Source organism: Amphiura filiformis, chromosome 20 (genome assembly GCF_039555335.1).
Source record: "Amphiura filiformis chromosome 20, Afil_fr2py, whole genome shotgun sequence".
Classification (NCBI taxonomy): Eukaryota; Metazoa; Echinodermata; class Ophiuroidea; order Amphilepidida; family Amphiuridae; genus Amphiura; species Amphiura filiformis.
The window spans coordinates 59,715,115-59,741,816 of record NC_092647.1 but is presented as its reverse complement, the minus strand read 5'-3'; the positions used below and the strand labels follow the sequence as shown (position 1 = coordinate 59,741,816).

The 26,702-nt window shown below is 36.8% G+C and overlaps 1 protein-coding gene across 1 annotated transcript in view; it reads right to left on the bottom strand.

Moving 5' to 3' along the window:
* The window catches only part of LOC140142475 (histone-lysine N-methyltransferase 2C-like), a 71,352-nt gene that overhangs the window by 40,785 nt on the left and 3,865 nt on the right, over positions 1-26,702 (bottom strand). The window contains 18 exon segments of the mRNA XM_072164460.1: positions 1,696-1,874; positions 2,948-3,112; positions 3,761-3,942; positions 4,431-4,802; positions 5,567-5,680; positions 6,146-6,342; positions 7,322-7,406; positions 8,079-8,199; positions 8,978-9,171; positions 10,280-10,394; positions 11,121-11,304; positions 12,296-12,568; positions 14,519-14,652; positions 15,317-15,538; positions 16,444-16,574; positions 16,576-16,750; positions 17,104-17,189; positions 22,575-22,630. Of these exon segments, the coding sequence (XP_072020561.1) occupies positions 1,696-1,874; positions 2,948-3,112; positions 3,761-3,942; positions 4,431-4,802; positions 5,567-5,680; positions 6,146-6,342; positions 7,322-7,406; positions 8,079-8,199; positions 8,978-9,171; positions 10,280-10,394; positions 11,121-11,304; positions 12,296-12,568; positions 14,519-14,652; positions 15,317-15,538; positions 16,444-16,574; positions 16,576-16,750; positions 17,104-17,189; positions 22,575-22,630 (2,985 nt within the window).

Genomic DNA, 26,702 nt, shown 5'->3' with positions numbered 1-26,702 from the left:
AGAACCAATAAGATTGCAAGAACATTCTCAAGTGTTTAAGAATTACTAACAAAACTGTATTTTGTTTACAAGGAAAAAAGTAAGTTATAAATGGATATTCTCAAATAGACTGTACCCAGTAGGTAGTAGCCATGTTGGAGGTCACTTTTGTCAAGTTCAACAATGCCAAAGGGACTTGGGGTCCATTTCACTAATCTTTAAACCCTTCGTAACTCGGGTAACTGGTCGTAAATACCCAATACTAGACGTAACTTTACAAAGGGTCCCTGTAGTAAATCCCTATTGCTTAAGGGGGTTCGAAACGATGTTTCTGGAAAACAGAAACTGAATTTAGAACCATTTGAATAGATTGAATAAGTTAAGCTAAATACACTGAGCAAAATAGTTTTTGTTTGAAGGAAATCGGACATACGGTTGTCAAGATATACATGTTTTTAGTTTCTTTGTATTTTATTGTTTTTGCCAATATATTGATGAAGTTAATGAGGAAAATTAGCAAAATGTGCTCATGAATATTCATGTTTACCAATATTATACCAATATCTTATGAATAAACCTTCATACTACTTTTATTTTATATAATTTTGACATGAAACTTTGCCAATGTGTTTTTATGGCCTAAAACATTAACATGTGATTTTCCCGCCCATCTAATTTGCATATTTGCATAATTAATTAGCATTATACTTAAGGCTAATTAATTATGCAAATATGCAAATAAGATGGGCGGGAAAATCACATGTTAAAGGTTTAGGTCATAGAGACACATTGGCAAAGTTTCAGGTCAAAATTCTTAAAGGTAAAAGTAGTATGAAGGTTTATTCATTAAATATTGGGAAAATATTGGCAAAATTAATATTAATGAGCACATTTTGCCAATTTTCCTCATTAACTTCATCAATATATTGGCAAAAACAATAGAATACAAAGAATCTTTCAACAGCAATAGCTCAAAATCCGTTTGTCCGATTTGGCTCAAATTTTAGAATTAAGATTATTTTGCATATCTCTCTGCAACAAGTCTATTTTAACCTCAATCAGAGCAACTTGATTTTGCCTTTCGTACCACCTTAAGAAGGGTACCGTTTGTAAGTTAAATGAAATGGAACTTACGACTCGTCATAAATTAGTGTTACGAACGATTTCGAGACTTACAAAGCTTCGTAAAGTTTAGTGAAATGGAGCCCAGATCTACAATATAACAACAAACCAAATAGCAGGAGTTTTTTGTACTTTTTGGAACAGCAGAAGTTAATTACATTCAGTAATATTTATCCATGTCATAATGCATAGGCTCTATTACTCAAAAGTATGTGCATTGTTCACAAATTTGTTGCTGAATATCAAGAAATTTGCTTTTGTTTTAAGTGTACGGATACTTCTTGTGCACAGTATACATCTTGTCACAGTTTGTTCAATTTCTTGACACAAAAACTCTTCAGTCAACAACCTGAACCTTCTATACAAATGTATTTCCCATAACAGCTTCACAGCAGGTGTTTTTCATATTATCATTTTTATTCATTTGATAGCATATAAGTTGATCTATTTCAACAATACAATGCTTTCATACTTGCTATTCATACCTTAACTAACACAAGGACATTGGTTTCAAATACCAACATCTAAATCTTGAATTTTCAATGATGTTCTGGTCAAGCAAATAACCTTTGTGTACATGTTTTATTGTCTCACCTGGTTCTTTAATTTTAATTACAGGGGTAACAACAGGTGGTGGCGGTTCTTCTTTAGCTGGAGGTTCTGGTTCTGGGGGTGTCACATACGGCCTACAAAGCCTACAGATATAACCCCTATCAGCTGCTCTTTCTACTGCATCTTCACTGTACATGTTATCGCATGATGCGTGTAACCACCTGCAAAACAAAAGTGAAAAACAAAACATGTGTGTCTGTGTTGCATTGGATAATTTTCTCTCTCCATTTTATATCTAAAGGTGAGATGGTCTTAATAGAGGTGATATGCACCTGCTCATAGCAGCCTTTTTGATGGTGTATAAAAATTGTGTCCTATTCGTAATATGGCACAATCTGGTCTATGGAGACCAAAGGAGGGATTTTTGAAAATGGAGTTACTATTACTAAAATTATTACCTGATACAAACATTAGCTATCATACACTGAAAACATTTAAGGTCTAGCATAGTTGGTATTTTTAATCCATATTTTTGCCTTTTATCTCAAATTCAAATTGGATCAGATTGTGTCACATATTCAAATTTACTATTGTTATTATGTGCAATAAATTCAATGGGCTATTCCAGTCAAAATCCACACTACCCCTGTGGAAGATTTTGGAAATATCTGCCACAGGGGGAGTATGTTTTTCAAATGTAATTGGTCAGGATTGATCATTTTGAAACTCATAATCCCCCTGTATTATAGTTTTACCTATATCTTCCACAACTGGAGTGAGTATTTCATATGGAAGTTACCCAAACATCTATTCTATTCAAAACTTATCCTCCCTCTGTGGAAGACTTTAGCTAAATCTTCCACAGGGATAGTATGGATATTAAATGGAATAGCCCAATATTTTAAATTGTAAGTTGGAGATATTAATACCAGTGATAAATTCCAACAAATAAATCACATTCCACATAGAAAATGAAGGCAACATCATACTTGCACCGAGTTCTGGCATCTGCCATGTGCTGTAATCATTCATGAATGCATGTTATACATAAACAACACACCCATACATGGCTCCAAAACAATTTGGGTTAGTGTGTTACTGTAACAGGTGAACCAATGAAATATCCAATGCGATCTTGTACACACACACCACACACACTCAGTTCAAAGCAATTAACTCTGTAGAATTACCATATTAACTTGTTTTATGATCATAACATCCTCATCCATATAGTAACACAAACACACAAAACCCAAACCCACTAATGGACTTAATCCAAGTCCAAATTTCTTACCTGTCACAGTGTGTACACTGACATATTAAATCACCATCCCTATAATGTCTGTAACAACACGGACACATGAGTAGACTTGCACAAGGCCCACACTGGGTATAATTGTTCATCCATTCAGAATTGGCACCTGGAGTTGTGGCTCCACAATGACCACAGCAAACACACCTGTTAACAAAAACACAAACATTGGTTGTTACTTGTAAAAAAATAATAATAATCTCGACTCATTAGATCAGTTGGCAGAGCATCGATCTGGTATTCTGCAGGTTCAAATCCTAGATGGTGAGTGAACTTTTTCACTGGCTTGCTTTTCTGTATGTGGAGACTTGTGTTTCTCAAGCCATAAAAAGCATGGTTGTTATTTGTGTCCACCTTATGCACTCATTGATACACATCTTACAATAATATTCCTCCTTTCTTTATATATGGAGACACAAAATACCCTACAATCCATCTACTTGGCATATATGCCTCTAAATGGGGGCTTTTGTGATGAAAGAGATGAATGGCTGACACCCTCTACAAAAGCTTTACAATAGATTGGTCTTACAATATTTTTACAGCCGCCTGTATCAGTAATGTAGTTGCTCAAACTCCAAATAATGTTTTTGTGGAGGGTGTGCGCCTTTCGTCTCTTTCATCAAAAAAGCCCTCAATAATTTGCAGAGCTCAATTCTGATTCTCCTTATCATTCCTCATGCAGTAACTTTGTGGGAATGACATTGGTTATTGTTTAATTTGCTTGGCAGGTCTGATCTTATCCCTGCACACTTAAATTTCTAAGTTATGCTGAATGCATATACAAGTACTCACCATTTACATTTCCAGCCCCCTTTGGGGACAGTATGAAGTGGTGGTTGTAAGCAGTACGTATGATAGCTGATATCGCAGTCATCACATAGTAATAACCTGCCTTCGTCACTCGCCTTGCCGCATCCTTCACATACTGTACAGTCTAAACAACGCCAGCCCTTTGATAGTACCACCTTAGTAATCTGCAATAGGAAACATACACAGAACCCATCCTTGGTTAATATTTTAGACAAGCCATAAACTGGGAAAGGTGGAATGCTTCATTCTGTAAAGCACTTTCCGCATTTATAGGAATTTAGGACAGCTATAATATTTTATATATGAAAGTACTTTTTCACTCTAGTCTGTGTTAGAGTATGAGCATGTTATCTATACTGCTGTAATGGAAGGAAACATGATAACTAGTATTAAAACGCTGTGCAATAATTATGACCTAGCCAGGGTGGGGGATTTCAAATGGCATACCAAAAATTGCTTGCCCCCTTTTGGCCTGACAAAAAATTACTATGACTTGGTGATAGTCAACCATCTACTGTGTCCTCAAAAAAGCAAAAGGAAAATAACATGTGGCTAGATTTAATCTACAGATCATTTTAGGTCAATGTTAATGTTGCTGAAATTGGCTTATCTATTAAAATGTGTTTATTTGTGCATTGATCTTAATTCTTACCTTTATATTTACACAGTACGGGTGATAACACTGGCCGCATTGCGAGCACGTCAGTAAACGTCCCTCGGGCCCAAGCCCAAAACTTCCACAACTCACACACATATCCTGCGTATACGTAAATTTGTCCTGAACTGAAAACAGCACCACTGTTGTGTGCATTGATGAATCATCATCATCATCGTCATTTTTCTGTGACTGTTTTCTTGACAGAGCAGTCTCTGACACATTACCACCGCTTGCCACAGTGGCTTGAGCGGCAGCTAATGTTAGTAATAATGATCCAGGTTTGTGTTTAGGTTTAGGGCCACGTTTTGCCCCACTGCCAGCAGGTCTACCTCTTCTCCTGCCTGTGCCAGTGTATGAGCCACGTCCCTGAAACAAAACAATATGAAATATGAGTAATTTCATAACTATATATATCAACACAAGTAAAAGGCTAGGTTGTACAATCAGGTATGCCCCCACAAGCTGTGCTTTATTCCATGTGTGCTACATTTTTCTTACAAGAATCAGAAGGTGTTAGACAGGAGGGTGTACTGTAATCTATATTAGTGCTTGAAATATAAGAAAATCCATTTTTTTTTTCTTTGAAGGCACACAGCAAACTGCAATTTCTATGCTACTTAATTTTGTTTTGAAAACATTAAAAGTACGTTTAAGAATGCATGTAAGGTGATTTAAAAACTCCAAGACTAGAGACGAAAGGCACACACAATTCACAAAAACATTGTAGTTTGAACAACTATATTACTGATACAGATGGCTGTACAAGCATGAGATGGCTGTACAAACATGTATTATTGTAAGACAAATCTATTGTAATGTTTTTGTGGAGGGTGTCTGCCTTTCGTAAATAAAACCATCATTTAAATGCATACGCTTGTAGATAGGATTCTACGGTATTTTATCCAAAAATGCCATTTAATCATGTATTTATGAAACCTGATGAGCAGCAACCACAGCAACACAATAAATAAAGCAATTGCAATTGATCTAATGCAAAAAATAAAATCTAATATGGGTCCAACTTTGAAGCCGCTATGTTCACTACCACTAAATTATGCAACTAAGCAAAGCCATCGAGAAATATTTGCACAAACCGTTCTCGATCCTTTACATACCCTTGGTCTACCTACACCAAAGTGTTTTCTGCCAAATTTTCCTAGCCTCTGGAGTTTATCCAGTGGTTTGCCTCCCATACATGGCTTGGTTGGTTTGTACGGTGGATAGGTCAGTCCCGACAAGGAATCCTGGAGAGAAGAAATGATGAAAGTATTGAGTTAACGACTTACATAATACTGTTGTATAATTTGATTTGAATACAATATATGCAGAGGAAGTATTTATCAAGTCTTTTGAAAGATGTTTGGATTTCACAGCAATTAACACATTGGTAGTACCAAGTTCTACATTGTTCATTACTATCATGTTCAGTCGGTCTTTTCTGTGGAGTGTGAGGTACATTTTGTCCAGTGCCATCATCGTTTTAAATGGAAAATTCCCAACAGTTGCTTGATACTTTTATGAAAATTGCAAGGCCTATAAATTTCAATGGATTATGCAAAAGTCTACTATTTCTAGGAAATGTTCACCTATTGCCTCATGTTTTGCATACATCTTGCAATTTGACATAAAAATGCTTTTTTTTTTACTCTTTACTATTGACACCCAGGAGACACTTTCTCATTAGTCATTATCTGCCCATAAAAACTTACATCTGATTTCCTTCTTCCCGATTCCTCCGAAGGCGTCCAATCCGTGTCCATGCTGCTTAAACTGTCCTCTTCATTCATTGATGATATACTGAACACAGAGTCTTGTGACGCCTGTATATCGTCTCCTAAGCCAAATGAATCACGCCTTGGTGTCAGCCCACTGGCACTATGTGATGGACTTTTCCCTGAACTCATGCCTAACAATACAACCAAACAGATATGTTGTTTTTTAACAGCTTTCACATGCAGCAAGAAAATCAAGCATTCATGATGTTGTATTCCAAAATTAGGATCACAAAAATTATTTCGCAAGGATTAAAGGCAAGAACTATATAATTTGTTTTATCTCGAATTTGGTGGTGTCGTTAGTGCTTTTACGCATGTGCGAGCAAGCATGCCAACAAACTGCCTTTGAACATGTCTGTATAGATGAATCCGACGAGCCAAGTGATGGTCAGGATTGTGTCGGCCATAGCTGGGGGGCCATCCGCGTCAAACTAGCTCAGTTGGTTTGGATTGCGATCAAAGACGCCCATAAATCGCGAGCGCATCGGAGCATGTAGCACTTGCGCCACGTCACGGGAGCGGTAAACGCTGCACGTCTGTGATACTGGCGTCGTGTAAAATAGATGGAAGGCCCCAAGCTATGGCCTCCAGTGAGGTGTAGGAATGTGTCAACTCGGATTCGTGTATATGATCTGCAGGATTAGGTTAGAGCGGGCGATTTGATAGTGCGACCAGCAAAATACGCACCTACATCACAACCCAACTTGAGATGCAACAAAGTATAGTTTACTGATGTTTTCAGTTCACCTGTGGATTTTATGCACATTCCCTCCTTAAGGGATAATTGCAGGGCAATCAAGCAAGACAAATCATTTTATTTAAGACTTAAATTGATTTGTAAGACAGTAAAAAGCAGCAATGAGCTTCTTTTGTTTTGTCTGCTATCTCAGGAACCACAAATTATAACCGGGCAATGAATGACTAATTTAGCTTGACCATGTCACATTAATTACTGTAAAAAACAATATTTGTAGTGCGATTTATAAAGAACCATCCTTTTTGCAGCATGTACATTTCTTGACATTTTCCTGCATGCAAGCATTTCATGCTTTACAGTATATCATCATCTAAAATTTGTATGCCAAAGAAAAAAAACACTTGTCTACTCACCATCATTGTCATATACACTAGAGTCACTATTGACAGCTGAGTTAGACCTATCATCTTGCAGTTGTAATAAATTTTCTTGTGAGAGCTGCAAAAAACAGGAATTAAATAATTGGAAGGTAAATAGAGTTGTTGACTTTCTACAATAGTTTTGTCTGACATGACTGCAGGTACCTACCTCATTTACTTATTGTATTCTCTGTGTACCTCTGTAGTGTGAAACTGCTTGTCACACTGCTTGAAACTGCTGTTTTAAACGACTACAGAGAAGGGAGAATTCTTTCTAGAAGTATGAAATATGAACTCAAGTTAACAGCTACATGGTTGTACTACAGTTTGGAATCGTATGCTGTATGCAGTCATATGTTGAATGCAACACATGTGTATATGCCAAAATGACAAAATAATTGCCCTTGTGGGCCACTCATATTCCTGGAGTTTTCCCTGGTTTTGACTATTTTTCTCAAATTCCTTGAGTTATCTCTGTCTAGAGTGGCTAGAAACCCTGATTGATGTTCACCCCAATTCAAACTTATCAGTATTATAGTGTGTGTTGTCTCAAGTTGAGAGTAACGCTATGTTGAATGTCGTACTGGCAGTTTCATTGCGCGTACTGACCTATTCCTGCAGGGCGTAAATACACACATAGAAGTGCACTTTACCCGTAAGTTGGCAACACAACCATGTAAATGCACTGACGGCACTCTCAACTTGAGAAAAGACACAGTATAGTCGGATAGATAATAGCAATACAACTTACTTGTGATAACGGACCCCTATGTCTACAGTCAGGACATTTGTAGGTTGCTTTGTGACCAGCAGCTTTGATTTGCTGGTAATTTGTTACTGCGTCACTTGTATCACAATCTGCATGAACAAATCTGAGGAGAAATAAAAAAAATAATGCAACAAACAATAATTATTACTGTTATTTATAACAGGTTCCCAATGGTACAAATAAAGCTGTGTATTGTGCAGTTTCTGAGCGGTACCTGGATAACAAGAGTTGTTTGCAATTGGTAAGTTATTTTGTGATCAATATCTTAATATTTCATACCTTACCTGCACAAAAATGAAACTTTTGTACCATTAGAAAACAAAAAGGAGAGCAATGCTAGCAGGCATAAATACCTATGTTCATTAAAAACCAAACCTTCAACCCATCATATCATCATCTAAGTCCATTTTGAATTGGTCCAGGCTCCCACATAATGTGCAGAAAATGAACACTTTTGTCAATGTAACGTGTGTACTTCGTAAATACATAAGTGGGGTCCTCATTGACTTATTAAATCATGTTATGCAAAATGATCAGCACTTTGTTTATTGAACAAGGTGCAACGCATCAAGTCATTCATGTGACTCTGACATGACTTGTTTTTTTTTCTTCACATAATAAACAGGGTGTGTCAAGATAATTATTATACATCTCAGCAATGATACCAAAAATACCGGAACTAAAACATACATCCCAGCTTTGTCCAGCCTATCTAAATAGACTTGCTCAAACTTGGTGTATTTTAATCAAGATTTATAATACTGTGCAAGTGCCCACACATACAACACATCTGAACAAATTGTAATGGGCTTGGTCACTTCCAAAGGGTTACATTGAACTGTATGTTGGGTCTGATTATGGCTTGTTCATACTTCACTCACCTCGTACATGTGTCGCATTGTATCATAACCTTATGTGTCGTATGGTGCCTATATGCCTTGCCACATATCGGGCAAAAGTAACCTTTATTTCTCTGTTGATAGCAGCTATCACATACTGTGTAGTTATGATGCCACCTGGAGCTGGGACCACTGCCCGGTGTCCGTGAGCCGCAGTCACTACATGTCCGACAATTCTGAAATGGAAAATGGATTTACAAGCTTGAAGATTTGCCAAATTGACTACATCAAAAACATTTAAACATGATTATGAAGAAAATCCCTAAAACTGACTTTGAACGCTGCTAAATGGCAGTTGCCGCCTTACCGGCTCTTAATCATAAGATTCCTATTGTAAGTTTCAATCATTCATTACCAATTTAGACACTTTTTCATGTTTTATAACCAACTTTGCCATACGTAAATTACTACAAAATCAGCATTTTCACTTTTTGAGACAAAATCTCCTCAAAATAAGCTTTACAATGATATACTGTAAAACCTCGTATACAAGCATATATAGGTTTTTGATGAAAGCTCAATTAATATGAAACAAGCGTGAATATATCCAAAACCATAGATTGGTCTTACAATAATCCTTGTTTGTATGCTTGGATCTGTAATTTATTTGCTCAAACTCCATAATGGCGCATGGATTAATTTAGCTTTCATCAGAAGCACTCTATATGCTTATAGTCGAAGTTTTACGGTATTGCATGTCCATACAGACCATACTGCTTGTTAGGAAGGTAGTAAAAATCAATTAATAAATACTGAAAAATTTCTTTGTTTTCTATTGTTCTTTGAAAGGTTTTTTGAAACTAGTTCTGCTTAAATTATGGTCCCTCTATGGTGGATGGTCACAATTGTGCATACAAGTGCTCTGCTGAACAAACTGTTTGTACCTAGCATTCGATTTACCCTGGTGTAGCAGAGCAAAATGCTCCTCATTTAGGATAACCTGCTACACAAATTTCAGCTTGAACAATTAGGAACGATCGCACAGTATTTTTTGTGGGACATGAGAGCACATCAGACATATCGAATTGCATTCTGAATAATTTATGAGGAATGTCCTTCTGATATCAAGTAATTTTTATTTTTTGAAATTGGCGATATAAAACACATTTTATTAATAAAAATTTAAATTTTTTTAATTTTTCGTACTTCACAGTCCTTGAAGTAAAATTTAAAAATCTACTGATATGTACTTAAAAAATACTGTGCAAAGTTGGGTGACAGAGCCCTTAAGTTTATTGGCTTCAATACTGGGCATATTTGTGCCTAGCTTGTCCCGCTACTTACTTTACACTTCCAGCCATTCTTGGGTATTGTGGTCATGGCTGGCTTGAGGCAGAAAGTGTGGTATCCCTTATCACATGTATCACACACCAACATTTTATTATCATCGCCAGGTTGTCTGAAACAAGAAAATCAAGGAAGTGGAAATTAAAGCACTTGATTTCTATAATGAAACCACAACAAGCCCACAAATATAGCAACATGTTTGAACTTAGTACAAAAGAATTACTTTGCCAATTAGTTCAGGATATTCAAAATCCCACAAAGTCAATTTTTTCCCATTCTCAAAAGTGTGGTTTATAAATTGCAGTAAACTGATGCAACAACTGAAAAGTTTAGGTTCTTGGGTTTATAGTTGCAGTTAATTATTTACTGAATAGTTTCCCAAACTATGCCACTGATGACATCAATCATTAATTCTAGGTAATAAATATCACGAAAAACTAAAAAAAGGCACAGAATAATGATTGCATTTTACTACAACATTATGCAGAGCATTAGACATTCACAACCACTAGTCTCTGCCAAGCAGCTGTATTTTCAACCAAATTGACCAAAAAAGCTTAGCCTAGCATCATGATAACATGATTGGTTTCACTGGCATGTGATTAAAATATGCCATCACTACACTTGATCTCAGTGAAGTTCAGCACTTGCATAACATGCATGTCATGTTTATCACACAAAAAGAACAGGATCAAGCCAAGATCACACAATGCTATGTGGCTTTGTTAGCGAATACAATGTTTCAGTTTTTATGTGACTTAAACGGCAAAAAAGGGCCAAACTTCTCTGATAACTAGTGTATGTTCAAAATATTGCTCCTCCCCCTCTCTACACTGACCTGCATGTTTGGCATATTTTACAATTTGGGCACTGCCATCCGGCCCTTACTGTGGGTGTGTCCTCCACTGGTGGGTCCAGGCAGTTGCCGTGGTAGTGCTGGCCGCAGCTGGTGCAGTAGAACAGGTTCTGCATCGTTCCGCGGCTCTCGCATATCACACACTCCAGGTCCTCTTCATCAATTGCTAAGGGGATAATGATTTTCATGAAAACCTCTGTTAAAGAATGGATTCTAATATATGTAAATGGTATCTCAAATTGAATTTAGCAACTTGTGCTTATGTTGAACCTAACACTCATCATGCAGTATTTGAACGCAAGATAATCTTTCTGAAGAACAACACTCGGTTGAAAATGAATTAATTGACATCTTGCCAGGATCATAGTTTACTTTTTATATTTTCTTGTAAAAATATTCAATCATAACCACCACAGCAACATAATATTGAATAAAATGCAGTTTCCAACCTTCCAACAGAAACTAAATAAAGGAGCACATTCATTTAATTCATTTATCGCAACATATGAGCATTCACTGCCAACAAAATATTATTAAACAGGTTGGTGACCTTATTAACTTTTCTTCTTTTTTGAGAGCTGGGACAATATAAAAATTTACATACTATTTAGGGTGAAGCATATAGGCCGCCGCCTCCTACATTATTTAATATTATAATTGGCCACTGAGACACAATGAGAGCGTTATCATGGGACTTAAGTTGAGATTGCTCGAGAACCGACTGTGAACTCAGGTAGTTAGTGCAGTGGTTAGAAATCCAGCGACCGGTGTTCAATCCCCTCCGAGTGAGTCCTCCGTTTTTTCTCTCTCAAAATATTCATATGTCAGTTTGCCTGAGCCCCAAATAAGTCATTTAAATCATAATTTCTCAGGCTTGCATCGTTTATTTTCTGATCCTCGCATATATTTGTGTCTCGCATTGTCTAAAGCCCTGCTAGGAAGAAGCATATAGGCCACCTCCTTCATTATTTACATATTAAAATTGCAATTTGAAATGATACATTGAGGGGTTACTGGAAGAACCATCTGCACTAGCTGCCACGTGTGATATTTTTATATAAACATGTGCAATGCAGAAAATTGTTAAATGTCTATAAGGCAACTATTGCAGATACAGCCTTCTTGCACAAACCCCTCGCTATCGTATTGCAACTCACCTCTTTCCTCTGCCTGTTCTATGTGATCAGGACACAACAGAGCTAGTGATTTAATTCCCTGGAACGCCCCACTGCTTGCAGCGCAGGGGTAATGATAAATTTTAGTACAGCGCGGTTCCAAGCAATTTATTGTGGCGCCAAATCGATGACAGTACGAGCAGCGCTGTGTGGAGCCATTTAATACCGCCTTGTCAACATTTAGTAATTGAAAATGTTCATTTTGACATACACCGTCTGACCATGCAGCACAACAATGGTGAGATGTAGCATGACCTGTATAGGAAAAAAAGAAAAAGAAACATAAAAAACTTCTTTTTCTTAATTCTAAATTTATTTTGAAAATATTTGCCGATATACTTTTTCACTTTAAACCTTTAGAAATCAAGTAACCACTTCACTTTAGTTGTCAAGTCTTGAATTATTTTTAGGCTGCTGAGCACAATCTCACGCAAGACCATGCAATCTGATTGCGTAATCCTGCCCAACTAAACTCCTCAAAAAAAGTTTGGAAAGTTTTTTGAAGCATCTGTATCTCCAATTATTTGTGACATATACATATCGTGTTGCATATCACTGGATAGCTACAATACTCCCCTTTACAATGACGCCCCATTTGAAACAATAACATTTTTCACGGCTGAGTACATTCCTTGTGAATGTAGTGGGGTCTCAAAATGAATTTGCCAAATTGACCATTATTCTGTGCAGCAAGCTGCAATCCCATAACTTCACAATCTGGGACCTAATGCAATCCTCCAAGATGAAACCGCCACCCCACATAGCCACGGTAGTCAACGACTACCTACAGAATATGGGAGTAGAGCCAAAATGGCCTGCCATCAGCCCAGACCGGGGCCAGACCTCAACCCGATTGAACACTTGTGGGACCAGCTTGATCGTGCTATGCGTGCCAAAGAAGCCCATAGGCAACCACATTGAATGACCTGCGACGAATTCTTGTGGAAGAATGGAATTCCATCCCACATTAACGTGTAACCAGGTCGGTGAGCAGCATGAGGAGAAGGTGCCTGACTATTGTGGCTGCCTGTGGTTTTTCCACCCGCTATTGAGGTTAGTGGCTAGCTTTGTTTGAGCACAGAATAATGGTCAATTTGGCAAATTCATTTTGAGACCCCACTACATTCACAAGGCGGGTACTCAGCCGTGAAAAATGTTGTTGTTTGACATGGGGTGTCATTGTAAAGGGGAGTATTGTAGCTATCCAGTGATATGCAACACGATATGAATATGTCACAAATAATTGAGATACAGATGCTTCAAAAACTTTCCAAACTTTTGTTGAGGAGTTTATATATACACACGAAACCATTGCCAGGGCGACGGTCACAAGTGTGGCTCGCTACCCACAGTGTAGTGGTTGGTACCTAAGGGATAGATGGCTCAAAACTGTGTCAGGAGAAGACAACATTTCTCTTCATCTTCTTTCTTCCTCCTGTGCTGTATAGTTTTGTATGGTCTTGTAGCGTAAGGGTAAAGAGTGCTATAATGGCCTAATGGCAAATAAGTCAAGGAATTAAAAAAATATCAGAAAAAAAATTAATAGGGGTTTGCTTGGACCTTTTGCTTAACTTGTATGTTCAAAATAGTCAATATTTTAGGTGGAAATAAGCTTAATTTTGCAGTTTCTGTGTTTTTTTAGGCACTCATTTTCAAGGCCACTGGGCCAAGTCACAGAAAGGCACCAAGGCTAACAAGTGATGAAGAATGCCTTAGGGCTCATATTGAAATACCCTACCACGTTTTCACACAGAAAGAAGGCAGGATTCCCCTCGCTAAGCGCGCGCCTCAGGAAAGTTTGGTCATAAAACGGATGGATTATATGCATCAGTGATACACCCTGACCAGGATTTTAACAAAAGAAGGCTAGCACAGGAAAGCTGCAGGATGGCGCACACCTTCCTGTGTAAGGGAATTTCAATATGAGCCCTTAAAGTTGACAAAAATCTGGGGGCACCAAGGCTAAAACTGAAAATGGACAGGCAATGGCCTTGGTGGCCTCCCTGAAATTCAAGCCCTGATGTCGATATTATTATGGGCTGCAGACCTCAGCACAGGCTATACCTACACTGAAATATTTGTACTGGCACTCTCTATAGTGCTGCTGACATTACAAGGGTATAGAAACTCTACTGTAACTAAATTCAAGGCAATTTTGTTTTGCAAATTTGTTTCTATTTCCATGTTTCATACACATCAACTCACCTGAGGTTTCAAATAATTGGTGGACCTCTGGCTCCTCTCCATGTCCTACCATACTCAGCTCATCAATACCAGGAATATGGCCCTCGCCATCTATATAGTCTGGGTTATTTCTTCTTGGAGATTTACTCCTATCTCTGCTGTAAAATATGAACAGAATATTTCAATGCAACATCATAGACTGGATAACATCCTTGAATACAAATATCATACCACAAAAGATGCCTCAGGATGTGCAATTTTTCTAAGGGGGACATTTATTAGAAACAAATTTTCAGTAAAAAAAGCTTAAAAATTGGGGCAAAAACTTAATGATCCACTTAGTGGTTTGTTTTCGAGTTCAAATCCAATATCCAATTTTGCATTGGAAAATGGCAGCGTGTTTATTACAGACAATATGGTATTTTAAATACAATCTGCTTTGTGAAAATCAACTTGACAAAACAATGAATTGATGCTCACATAGATTTCTTTTTTAAAAGAACAAAAAATTACAATGTACAAAATAAATCATTTACGAATATCAAATGATTTCCACAAAATTTTATTTGCAAGAATCGGGATCGATTCTCATAATATGCAAAAAACTTCCAAGTGCTCCTGTAATGTTTTTCACATTGGTTTTTTTACTTCCTCAAGACAGTGAAACATGTGTTGTATTACAAACCATGCTCGTTAAAGACAGCACACATAAAAATGCATTATCAAATGTATTTAGCATTGATGTTATTTCCAGAAGAACAGTTCATCACTGGTTATCAAACAAGTTATCAAATAAATAAACTAGCCTAAATGACTTACGCTTGATTTCTGGGTGGCCCACGTGGTCGCCTCCACGTTAAATGTTTAGGACTTCGTTCATTCTTGTTGGCATTTGGGTCATCTCCTCCACTTCTGCGTTGCTTTGACATTGGCTTCCTAAATGGATTAAATCCTGGAGTTGGGTCAAAACGCAGAAGATCTCCCTGTCCAAGGAGACTCTTTTCACCACAACAGCAAAGTGCACATACTATTTCCGGCCGGCTGTGAATGAAAAAATTAAATTGAATCAAAAGGAATGTATAAGTCAAAAGAACTCATTATTTTCAATCATTAACTTGGTCTTTTCAGACAAATCCAAATGAGAAAAATATTTTCTGCTTAAACCTGGGGTTGAATTCACTGCAGGAGTTGCAATTGTTTTAGGACTTAAGACGCAAGTGTTAGTGAAATCGACCTCCAATGGCACAAGCCACTTGTACAAAAAAATCGGTATCAATTGAAATTTTGGGAATATTTTTTTTACATTGATATCTACTGAAATATACCATAAAAAGAAAATGCTAGAATCACAAAATACTTCTTTTGTTTCTCTCTCCTGATTATTCAAAATGTAAGTGTCAGTGCAGGTCAGTGGAGTATGGATAATTAATGGACCTTTTTGCAAAGCCTATTATCCCACCATAGGAATAGACATGTATTCACCTGACGCAGGTTCATATTATACTGACGGGAAGTATACCAAAAAATTATTTATTTTCAACAGGGCTTTATTTTTGTGAATTTCACTAATCCATCCACAACCGGGAAAAAAAAAAGACACACAATATGATAATGTTGTTCAATAATGTACTGCACGTACAGGGCAGGATTTACAGTGTTGGAAATAGCTGGTATCGCGTAGCAAAATGCAACACAATTTTATCAATTTGCTACACAATTTTAGAGTTGAGTAGCATTTTTATGCCATAGACTTACACACTGAAGTATGTGAATGTACCAAGAGAAAAGTAATGAAAGCAAATTTTGCTAGATGCATAAAAAAATGCTTAATTCCAACACTGAGGATTTAGCAACCACGAAAGTAACAAATCGCTACATGTTCCCTTTTGCTTCAAATGGGCTATTCCAGTTGAAATCCATATACCCCATATGGACAACAAACTTACTTGAGCACTTCTGTACTGTTGCTTGGTTGTGAAAATAATAACGGATCATCAACTAGGGACTCATCATCAAGCCCTGAAACCTGCATAGTGGCATCTAAACCATCAGTGTCCATGGGGACTGCCCCATCATCCGTGGCAGTCGAATTTCTCCAGGTTCCAGGGCCATCCCACTTGATTGATCGGCCAGGCTTCCGTGCTGTGACTCAAGGTATCACTGTCTGAAGATTTTGCTAATGGGTCTGAATCCATGGCATCAAGGTCGGCTTCTATACCACTTAGGTCATCTTCGTCTTCTGTAATAAAAGATCTGGAAAGAGGTGGGGGCAAAAATGTCAGTAGCCCATTGGGTTAATCCAACTAGAAAGGCAGAATACTACAAAGAAAATAGTCCAAATTCCATCTTTTACATTCACAATTTTGATAGCTAGTTCTTTGACACTTCATTAAGTTTTTCTTTGACACTTCATCAAGTTTATTTCCATCTAAAGACGAGTCAAAGCAATGCCTGAGCTAGCGGCGTTTGTGCTCAAATATTGAGAAAAGTAAAGCCCATACTCATTGGGAAAGGTATGGGTTCAAAAAAAAAAGGGAGAGGAAAGAAAAAATTACATGAGTTCACTTAAAACAATTGTTTGAAGACAAATTTAATTGAAAACTTACTTCTTTTTCCTTGGAATGGGTGATTGTCCATCTTTTCTGGGTCTACCAGGACCCCTTCGTTTCTGCCCCTCACCATCCAATGTCAGCTACAAATGAAAAAGAAACAAATGAAATAACCAATGAATTCAATTTTTAGCAGTTGCAATCCCTGACCATCTTTGCCATAGAATGTGACACTCTACAATCTCCAGGTACAGCATAAAGCAGGTTAGTATCTAGTGTAAATATTGTCATTTATCATATCATCAATGTACTGTTGAGATTCATTTCTAAGAACAAACTTGGAAGAAGGAGAAACTACAAGTGCTCCTTTTGATCTTTTAACAGTTACCGCATTTCAATATAGAACACTACTAGTGTGAAATGAATTGACCAAGGAATGTACCAACATAACCTTCAGCGTGGCATGCTATGCTGCGTACAAATGTTGAATTACTGTACCTTTAATAATTTCATGTACATTAGGGTGCATACGTAGCCCCCTAATTTTCAAAAATGTAAGCATTGAACTTCTACCTACCCCTATAGTGTTCCACTTCCTAAAAGAACCCCTCATGTGAAATTTGGTCGCACTCGATCATTGTCTAGGGGTCCCACAGGCCGCTCAAAAGTATTTTGCTACTGTAGCACTAAACGCAAAAGGCAGCTATTTGGAATGCAATATATTTATGTAGAAAATGATAGCTGCTTTATGATTCATTCTGCATAACTACCTTGTCCATAGTTTCTGAGAGTTTTTCAGAGTCCTAATTCATAAATGCAGAGCAGCTTTGGGCAATATAAAGTACATAGTTACCAATAGCTGCCTTATGCTATATTTCACTGGAGCTTCATGTACACAGTAATATATGGCAAAACAACTACATGAATTTATGCTGAAGTCACAGAACTTTACGCCCAAAGGCAGAACAATGTCAGAAATGGTACTAACTATGCTGCTGAACACTAACTTTAAAAAGGAAGCTTCACGGTTGACTGCTTGCTTTTGCATGTTTGATACTTTAATGTCATACATGTATTTCTCTTCAGATTTCCGCTTCCGAAGGTTTGACATAAGTCTTGTTTATCACATTCAAATCAACATTATGAGCAGATGCTTGGTATGCACCAAAGTTAGGCCAGCTTTTAACATTCTTTGTGAGAAACTCATGGTCTATTTTGTAAAACTTGTAATCTTTTGTGAACCATGAATCTTAGTTGCCTAGATCAGCAAGGGTAGTACACTGGTCTATGCATTTGGGAAATTTGGGCTTCCCAAACCCAGTACCATAAGGCCAATTACATTTGATCGTTAGTTTCCTGTTTCCCTCGCGCGTCCAAAATCAAGAATGGAAAAATATTTAATTATTTTATTTTCATTTATGTATTTTCATCTTTTAATTGACTTTGTAATTACTTTTATTTGCTAATATCTGTTTTTGATCATCTCAACTTGATTACGAATATAAAACAAGAACATTGCAGGGTCCCCTACTAATATTAATGTTAAAAATCAATTATAAAGGTAAAATAATTAAATCCGTAGTCTTAGTCAAAATGACCAATTGGACTGTTGATAATAGTCACGACCACATTTTCAAAATAAAGAAAGTAATAGATAATTAATAATTAATAGATAATTAATAATTAATAATTAAAAGTCGCCTCGTCCTTTATTTTCAAACTTGAAACAGGAAACTAAGAATTAATTGTGAAGGGCCTAATGATCACTTTGAAAATGCATTACTTCCTGAGGCCTAACAGCCAAGAGTCTGACAGCTAGTGCTTGTTTCTCCTCTTTCGGTACAACACTACTGAAGAGTGCATGTGGTACCATCTCTGCATTGAGGTGCAGAGATGCCTTTGGAAAGCTCTGATTTCACTTCTTGAAACTACAGGATCTACGGCCTCATACATTTTAAACAGACAGTGGTACAGTTTCAAGTCATTCCATGGTGCATTGACAGCAGACTTGCATGTAAACCACCACAAGCTGCTATAGATAAGGGTAGCAAATATCACTAAGTCCCTCACTCTTGGCAATTGTTGTCTTGTTGTAATTATTCCTTGGGGAAGTTTGAGATTCCACCAGATGGATCTTTATGGCATCATATAAGCTTGGCCATTAAACATGCTTTGTGCAGTGCTCGGGGCGAGGCTCTGGGTAGCCTCAAGTTCACTTTGTCTTTGCCACCTAAAAATAGAAGACATATTCCACAAACTCTTGATGATCATCTTTTGAAGGCCTAATTTGGGGGTTAAGGTTTCATGAGCACTAGCTCTCCAAAGTCTCCAAGCATGCCAAGCTTCTATCATCTTCCGAGTGCTTTCTGTATGGGGAAAGGTTCAACTAAGTAAAGACGCCGATCACTCTTTTATGGCAGTAATTCAAAGTACTTGTGAAATCGCAATAAAAGAGAAACATCAGGCAACTTTGAGACCTCAATCTTTAAGTCATTGAACATATGAGTATAATTTCACCAATGTGATGCCTACACAACCTGACCACAGGAGTGCACGCCTAGGTGTTGCTGAATGGTCACAGGCTGATGTCACATGCTAGACTCTGTTGCTTCCAGTGGTGTCAAATACCATGTTAACTTGCAGAGAAATGAACAGGAAATCAAAACTTCATGAACAGCACTTATATGTGTGAAAAATACAAATTATAGGCCTAAAATCACACACTTTTCCCATGAAACATATTAAAATACATGTGGCAGCTATTATTTTGTACATATTAATAGCCCAAAAAGCTGCTTTATGTATTTTCCTTTTATTCTATTTCAACAAGTAATAACCAATGAACTCACAGCATCAATACAAATAACACAGAGAAGGCAGCTATTGCATTTGCAATACATTAATGAAGCATTTACAAATAGCTGCCTTATGAACATAGGTAAGGAAGAAGATTCCGAACTTTGGGCTCCCCGTGGGACCCCTAAACGACTTTCAATTTCGTTTAAATTTCATATGGGGGATTTTTTTAACCAATGGAACATTTTAAGACTAGGTAGAAGTTAATTGGTAACTATGAGGGCTACGTATGCACCCTAATGTACATGTATAACAATTGGAAGTATGTTCTGTATTGCCTTCACTTCAGACATTATCAAAGAAAAACACTATTCATAGTTTAAAGGTGAGTAGGCCAATTGACATATATCTCCTTTAAAATTTTGGAATTGGAAGACAGCTCATATTTTTCCCCAATAAAATTTAGACCCAGATGTTTCCTTTGGGCAAGCCTGGAAACAAGCAGGCGCCTAGCGATTTTTACCCTACGGTTACCGAGTTCTAACTCCTGGATCCAACCAGAATTACACGCCCAGGCGCCAGAGTATTTTGCGCCCGGTATATATGACCAGTATTGCTCCATTTTGACTAGTTCAGTGCTCAGCAACGGGCCAGTAAAACTTCGTCAGGCAAGCTCATTTTCACTCAAAATATTGGCAATTTCAAATGTATTTTCAACAAAATGCTATGCTAATATTTTGCCAATTTTCCTTGACATATGCCTTCAGGGCTTATAATTTTGGCAGTATTTTGCCTTGTTTTCTGGTGTACAGTTGTAGGAGATCACTAAATTGCTATGTGATCACTATGAAAGACGGCCATCTTGGATTTTGCCGATGGTATTTCTAGATATTTTTTTTAACAATTTTCCTAAAATCATGACAAAAAAAGACCTGGTAAGGCCAAATTGAGTCCTGATTTTAGTCATTTTATGGATTCAGTTGTTATAACTTATTATTTGTTAACTTGTCGTGGCAATAATTAATAAATTAACATGGATCTAAATAAATAAAATAAATAAAAAGTCTAATAAATAAAATAATAAATAGAGTCTAATAAGTAATAAATAAATAAAGAGTCTAATAAACAAGACAAGACAAGACAAGACAAGACAAGATAAGATAAGATAAGATAAGGTAAGATAAGATAAATAGTCTAATAAATAAATAAACGCCTCGCATGAGCATAGAAAGCTGTAAAAATAACAAAAATAAGCATTTTGATACTTTCAGAAAAATGACTCCTGGCTCTTTAAAAATGGCTCCTGGTTCACTAGAAAATAACAGGATCAGGAGCTGCTTTTCCAAATATTTGGCTCCTGGTTCAGACCGACTTATTTCCAGGCCTGCCTTTGGCATAGCATAGGGACCAGATAAAAACAAAATTGCTGTTTCTGCTGCTGCAGTTGGGTGCAATAATAAGAACAAAATGTGTTTTCTTTTATTTTTATTTTGAAAAAAAAATTCTCCCCATTTATTTTTATTTGTTACAAAACTTGGGGAAAAAAGGTATACTACAGTACTACTGCTACACATTGAATAAGTATTGTAATACTCATACGAATGTGTAGGCCTATGTGCCAAGCGTTGTGTCAAATGTGTGTGCATACCGTCAACAGGGGTGAGATTGATCAAATTGGGCCTTTTTATGTTTGTAACTCTGGCACATATAATTTTTTGGTGGATTATATTAATTGTTTATAACAAATAGGGTCCCCACTTTATATCAATATATAATGTATGATGGTAGGAATTGCGTTTGTATAATTTTTTTTAAATCAAAGAGTGATCAATCTCACCCCAATATATGGGGTGAGATTGATCACTCATTGTTGACTGTATAAAGTATGTAGGGGGCCTATATGATCAATGTCACTACTGCTATGGGGTTAGATTGATCAAAATTTGGCATTTAAAACATTCTGAAACATTCTCAAATCAAAATGTTTTATGCTGATATACCAAATCTGGTACGAAAATGTTCTACCAGTTTTTTTTTGTGCTTGTTGTTAAGCCTATTGAACAGTGTTCCATATGGTATTCCATAAGTTCTCACCCAGGTGATTAATCCTCATGATCAATCTCACCCAGGTGATCAATCTCACCCCTGTTGACGGTACTTCGCAGAAGCTCCGACCTTTAGTGACCAGCTGCAAAGTAACAACATTCGCAGCGAAGCCACTTCCTTGTTGAAAAAAATCAGGAAGTTACACTCATTCATTGCCAAAAAAATCCTGAATTTATGTTTAAAAATGGCAAAAATCAGGACAAGTGGCATCTCTGCATTCATCATTAGCCATGTTTGGTCAACAGCGATTTTTTTAAAAATTGCACGCATTGAGTGCTAGTATGATACGGGCTTTGGGAATGTGCACATTTTGATCACATACATTGTATTACAAATTCTTACTACATGTAGAATTGTAACACATATTGTAATGAAGGTTTGAAAATACAAAGAATATACCAAAATGTGAATAATGATGAAAGACCATGATGATGATGATGATGATGATGGCCACAACAACAAATATTTATAAATATTTATAAAACACAAGTAAAGTTGGCATGGACCAAAGTGACGACATCTACTTACTATTCAAACAAACAACAACAACAAACACATAGGGTAACACAACATGCCCTCAGTACCAGTGTAACACTACTTCAAGTACAGTACATATATCCCCTCACCTCTGGTTCTTGTTGCAATCTGGGAAATTTCTTCTTTCGAGAAATGCGACTTGGACCTGAAAAGATGCAAAATCCCAATAAATGATGTTGTAGCATTGACATACGTGCAGTAAATTAAGCCAAATTTTGTCAAATGATTAAATCCTCTTCAAAGAGGAGTTCAATCATTGAGAAAATACAACAGAAAACAAAAATCTTGAAAAACATCACAGAATCTGATATTTTGTGTGCTAAGTCCTGAAGACTCATCCATCACAGTCTGGGAAACTGCTAGAACGAGTGAGCGACATAAGGGTGGGCATCGCAAGGGTTTTCCATGTTGTGATATTGATCATATCGCGATAAATATTAAGACTCAAAATTGTAGTATTTGCTTAAAATGATGTGGTATTTAATCTTAAACAACGTGCATACCTGCCAACATTGTAAAAATAAAATCTGTACAGGGTGCTTGCCTTGAGCACGCGCTCACCCATGAACGGACATACTTGCCAACCTTTGGAACTAAGGTTGGTGTCTAATTAGAGTGAAGCGAGAAGCGAAACAAAACTTTGGAAAAAAGAAGTTATAGACCCTAAATTACTTGCTATTCAAGGTTGGAATTTTTTTTTTTTTTTTGAATTAATTTTTTTTTCTCTTAATTTTTTCAAAAAAATTTGAAAGTTTTTGGCAACTTTAGAGAACCACTGGACATATTCTGAAGTGCTAAGATCATTCACAGGTAATTTGAAAAAAATTTGAAAAAAAAAATTATGAAAAAAATTACAGTTTGTTATCCTTAATATGTAAACCATTAACTAGTGTTTACCTCTTCATGTATCACATATTATAGATGCATTGGTTTTCCATGCATTTATAATATGTGCTACATGAAGAGGTAAAATATTGATTAATGGTTTGCATATTAAAAATAACAAACTGTAATTTGTTCGTAATTTTTTCCAATTTTTTCAAAAATTAACTGTGAATGATCCTAGCACTTCAGAATAGGTCCAGTGGTTCTCCAAAAAAACGTTGAAAACATTTTATTTAAAAATTTTTTTTTGCATTTTCAAAAATCGGATTCGTTCCTATTTTTGAGGTCAAAGGTCACAAAAATCGGAACGAATCTGATTAAATCGAACGGTTGGCAGGCATGAACGTGTGGCCAAGTGGATAAGGTGCCCGACTCATAATCCATAGGTTGCAAGTTTGAGCCCCGCTCGTACCAACGTGTTGTGTCCTTGGGCAAGGCACTTTATCCTCATTGCCTACTGGGGGATGGGTTTGGGTTGGTTTGGATGTTTGTATAGTTGTTTGTTTCATTGTTGCAATATTGGCGCTTAGCTGCTGCCTGCAAATTGCATTGTGTCTGTTTAGTTGTGTTTAATGTACAATTCTAGCAATTTGACCTGCGGGTCACCATTAGAGTTTGAAATAAAACCTTCCTTTTAATTATGTTATTTCCAATCTTCTTTCCCTCTACGGTCTACCCCTCTAATCACTTGGATGGATTCTTGGAAGGAATTAAATGTAGGTATATCGCAAGTGCTTAAAGGTAAAATCCGACTACAAACTTGGAATATTATTGCCAAATTGGCGGCTTTATGCAGCTTTCATTTGGGAGTTGTTGAGGCTATAGTTTATTGTGAGGTCATCGATGAAGCAGTGAGACATACATTTTTTGTAGCATTGTGATAATCAATATCACCTTTTGTGGCTGTCAAATGGAGAGTGTTGCTACTGTAGCTACATACCAAAATCTCATTTTTGCCAAAATTGGAGTTAAGATATTGTTGCGCTGAGCCCTCGATTATAATGAACCACTTGTCTTGAATCACTGAAATTATTGGATTCCTTGCCCCTATAATTAAACATAACTTTTGTTACCAGTGTGTATTTATTTTTTAAGAAAAATGCAAAATTAGTCACAAAATTTATCAGGGGGTGTAGTACCACCTGAAGTTGATGCATTAATTTACATGTACGGTAACAATTGCAAATTATATGTGAACAACTACTGTGTACTGTATGGCACTTCATGTACTGAACATTTTGTTTCATAACTGTACTTTTTTGGCATGTATGTTGTTTTTGTCATGAAACAGATTCTCATCTCGATCGCTGTGTTCAGCAAAACACTATACATGTAGCCTACTCTTCTTCGCTCAATAATTATGCATGATTAATGACGTCACTCATTAAATATATGATCGATGTAAAGAATAAAGTACCACACATTACAATACGTTGATGGAAAATCTGGCATTTGCATATATCACATGAGTTTAGGCAGAAGGTTTGGGAGGATATTGTGTATGTTCTGCTGAAAGCACATACATATGTATCAAATGGAATTTTATCTTGCAATATGGTTTGCAGGTTTGGTGTTTTACTTGGAAACTATGATTATTTTATCATTCATAAAAATAGCGGAAGTTGAAACAAGCCCCATGCTTTATTTTTAAGTTTTTATTGATTTTCCGAATTTCAAAATGGCACACTTTTGCCAACTGTGGTAGGGGGGGGGGGGGGGGTTTTTTAGGGTCACTGAGTTCACATACAGCTTGGCAGACAAAATGTTTGAATTTAGCATACCCAAATTAACCGAAATAGTTGGGTGGCCTGCTTTTACGCGATCTTGCCACTTGATGCTCAAATCAGCAATTATTTCCAACAGAACTGACTAGGTTCTCCCAATGAAAAAGGAACTCAATAATATGGCTGCTCCCACAACAGCATGAAGTTAATTACATCACCAGCCAGCATGGATACATGAATAACATATTGACTGCTGAATTCGGAAGCTTTATCAACACTATGTTTTTCTCTTCACTTAAGTTCACTGTGCTTGCTCAAATCTTTTGTGGGGCTGTTACCCTTATGATAGGAAAAACACTGTCCTCGTCTCCTTTTGCGGACCCGCCTTATTTTGAGGCCTGTCAATATGGCTGCAAAAGTTAAATACAATATCATGTGTTCTTTTGTAGATGTGAAAATGTGTTAAATTTTGGAAAATCTTGGTGAGAAATGTCCCACCGTTGCATCCTACATCATATGGGTGTCTATCATGCTACGGTGGCAGGCCCGCACGCAGGATTTTTTTGGGGAGTGCGATTTTGTGAAAAGTGAACTTTCTTCCCAAAATTTGGACCTTTTTTTTGACCCAAAAAGCGCAAAAACCTGTTTTTATTTGCTCGCTACGCTCCCAAATTCTGAAATTTTGGGACTTTATATATACTTTTGCAAATTTGGGGGGGGGGGCCTGTACGGTGGGAACATAAATTTTATGTACATTTCACAATTACCCAGTGCCGGCCACACAATTTCAATTGGACCCCGAACAAAACACACAGGTTTGCTGGTGGTTCCAAGCGGTGCGGATATACCGTACTGACGCGAGTATAGTCCCACCCCGTTTTGGGGTGAACATTTTTCAAAATTGGGGGGTGAGACTATACTTGAATTTCAAAAAAAAAAAAATTAATGATTTCAAAATGCATTGAATTTGAATGCATTTTGATATCATTAATAGAGTATGACATGAATACAAATTATCAATTTTCATATTAAAAATACAAAACATCTTGAAATTTAAAAAAAAAAAAAAAAATTTTTTTAGGTCAACCATGAATGATTTTTTTTTTTTAATTTTTGAAATTTTTCAAAACTTGGGGTGGGACTTTACTCGAAGGTGGGACTATACTCGCATCAGTACGGACCAACACGGTCGACGGTCTTCCGCTATGTGTTTCATAATTCATAACAACTTATTGTCCAACTTAGAAGAACTACGGTACCGTAGAATGGAGTGAATAGGGACAGTTTCGGCATTTTCTAGATTGTAGTAGTTTTTTTCCTGTAGCCCCATGAGCCAAACTTTTGAAGGTTTTATGTCCACCCATAATGCCTTTAATCCACCGTTATAAAAAATTGAATATATGTTGGGGCCGAGGCAGTGTCCAAAATAAGGAAAATATGGAGGTTGTCCCGAGGACAACTAAAGCATAAATTCTGCTTGTCCTCAAAACATTTTGGTTGTCCCCAAAATGTGTCATATTTAAGAGGTAAAATATAGTGGTTGTCCAGAGGATAAGTACATATCTCAATATGGTTGTCCCCAGTGATTTTTGGACAAGAGGACAAGAG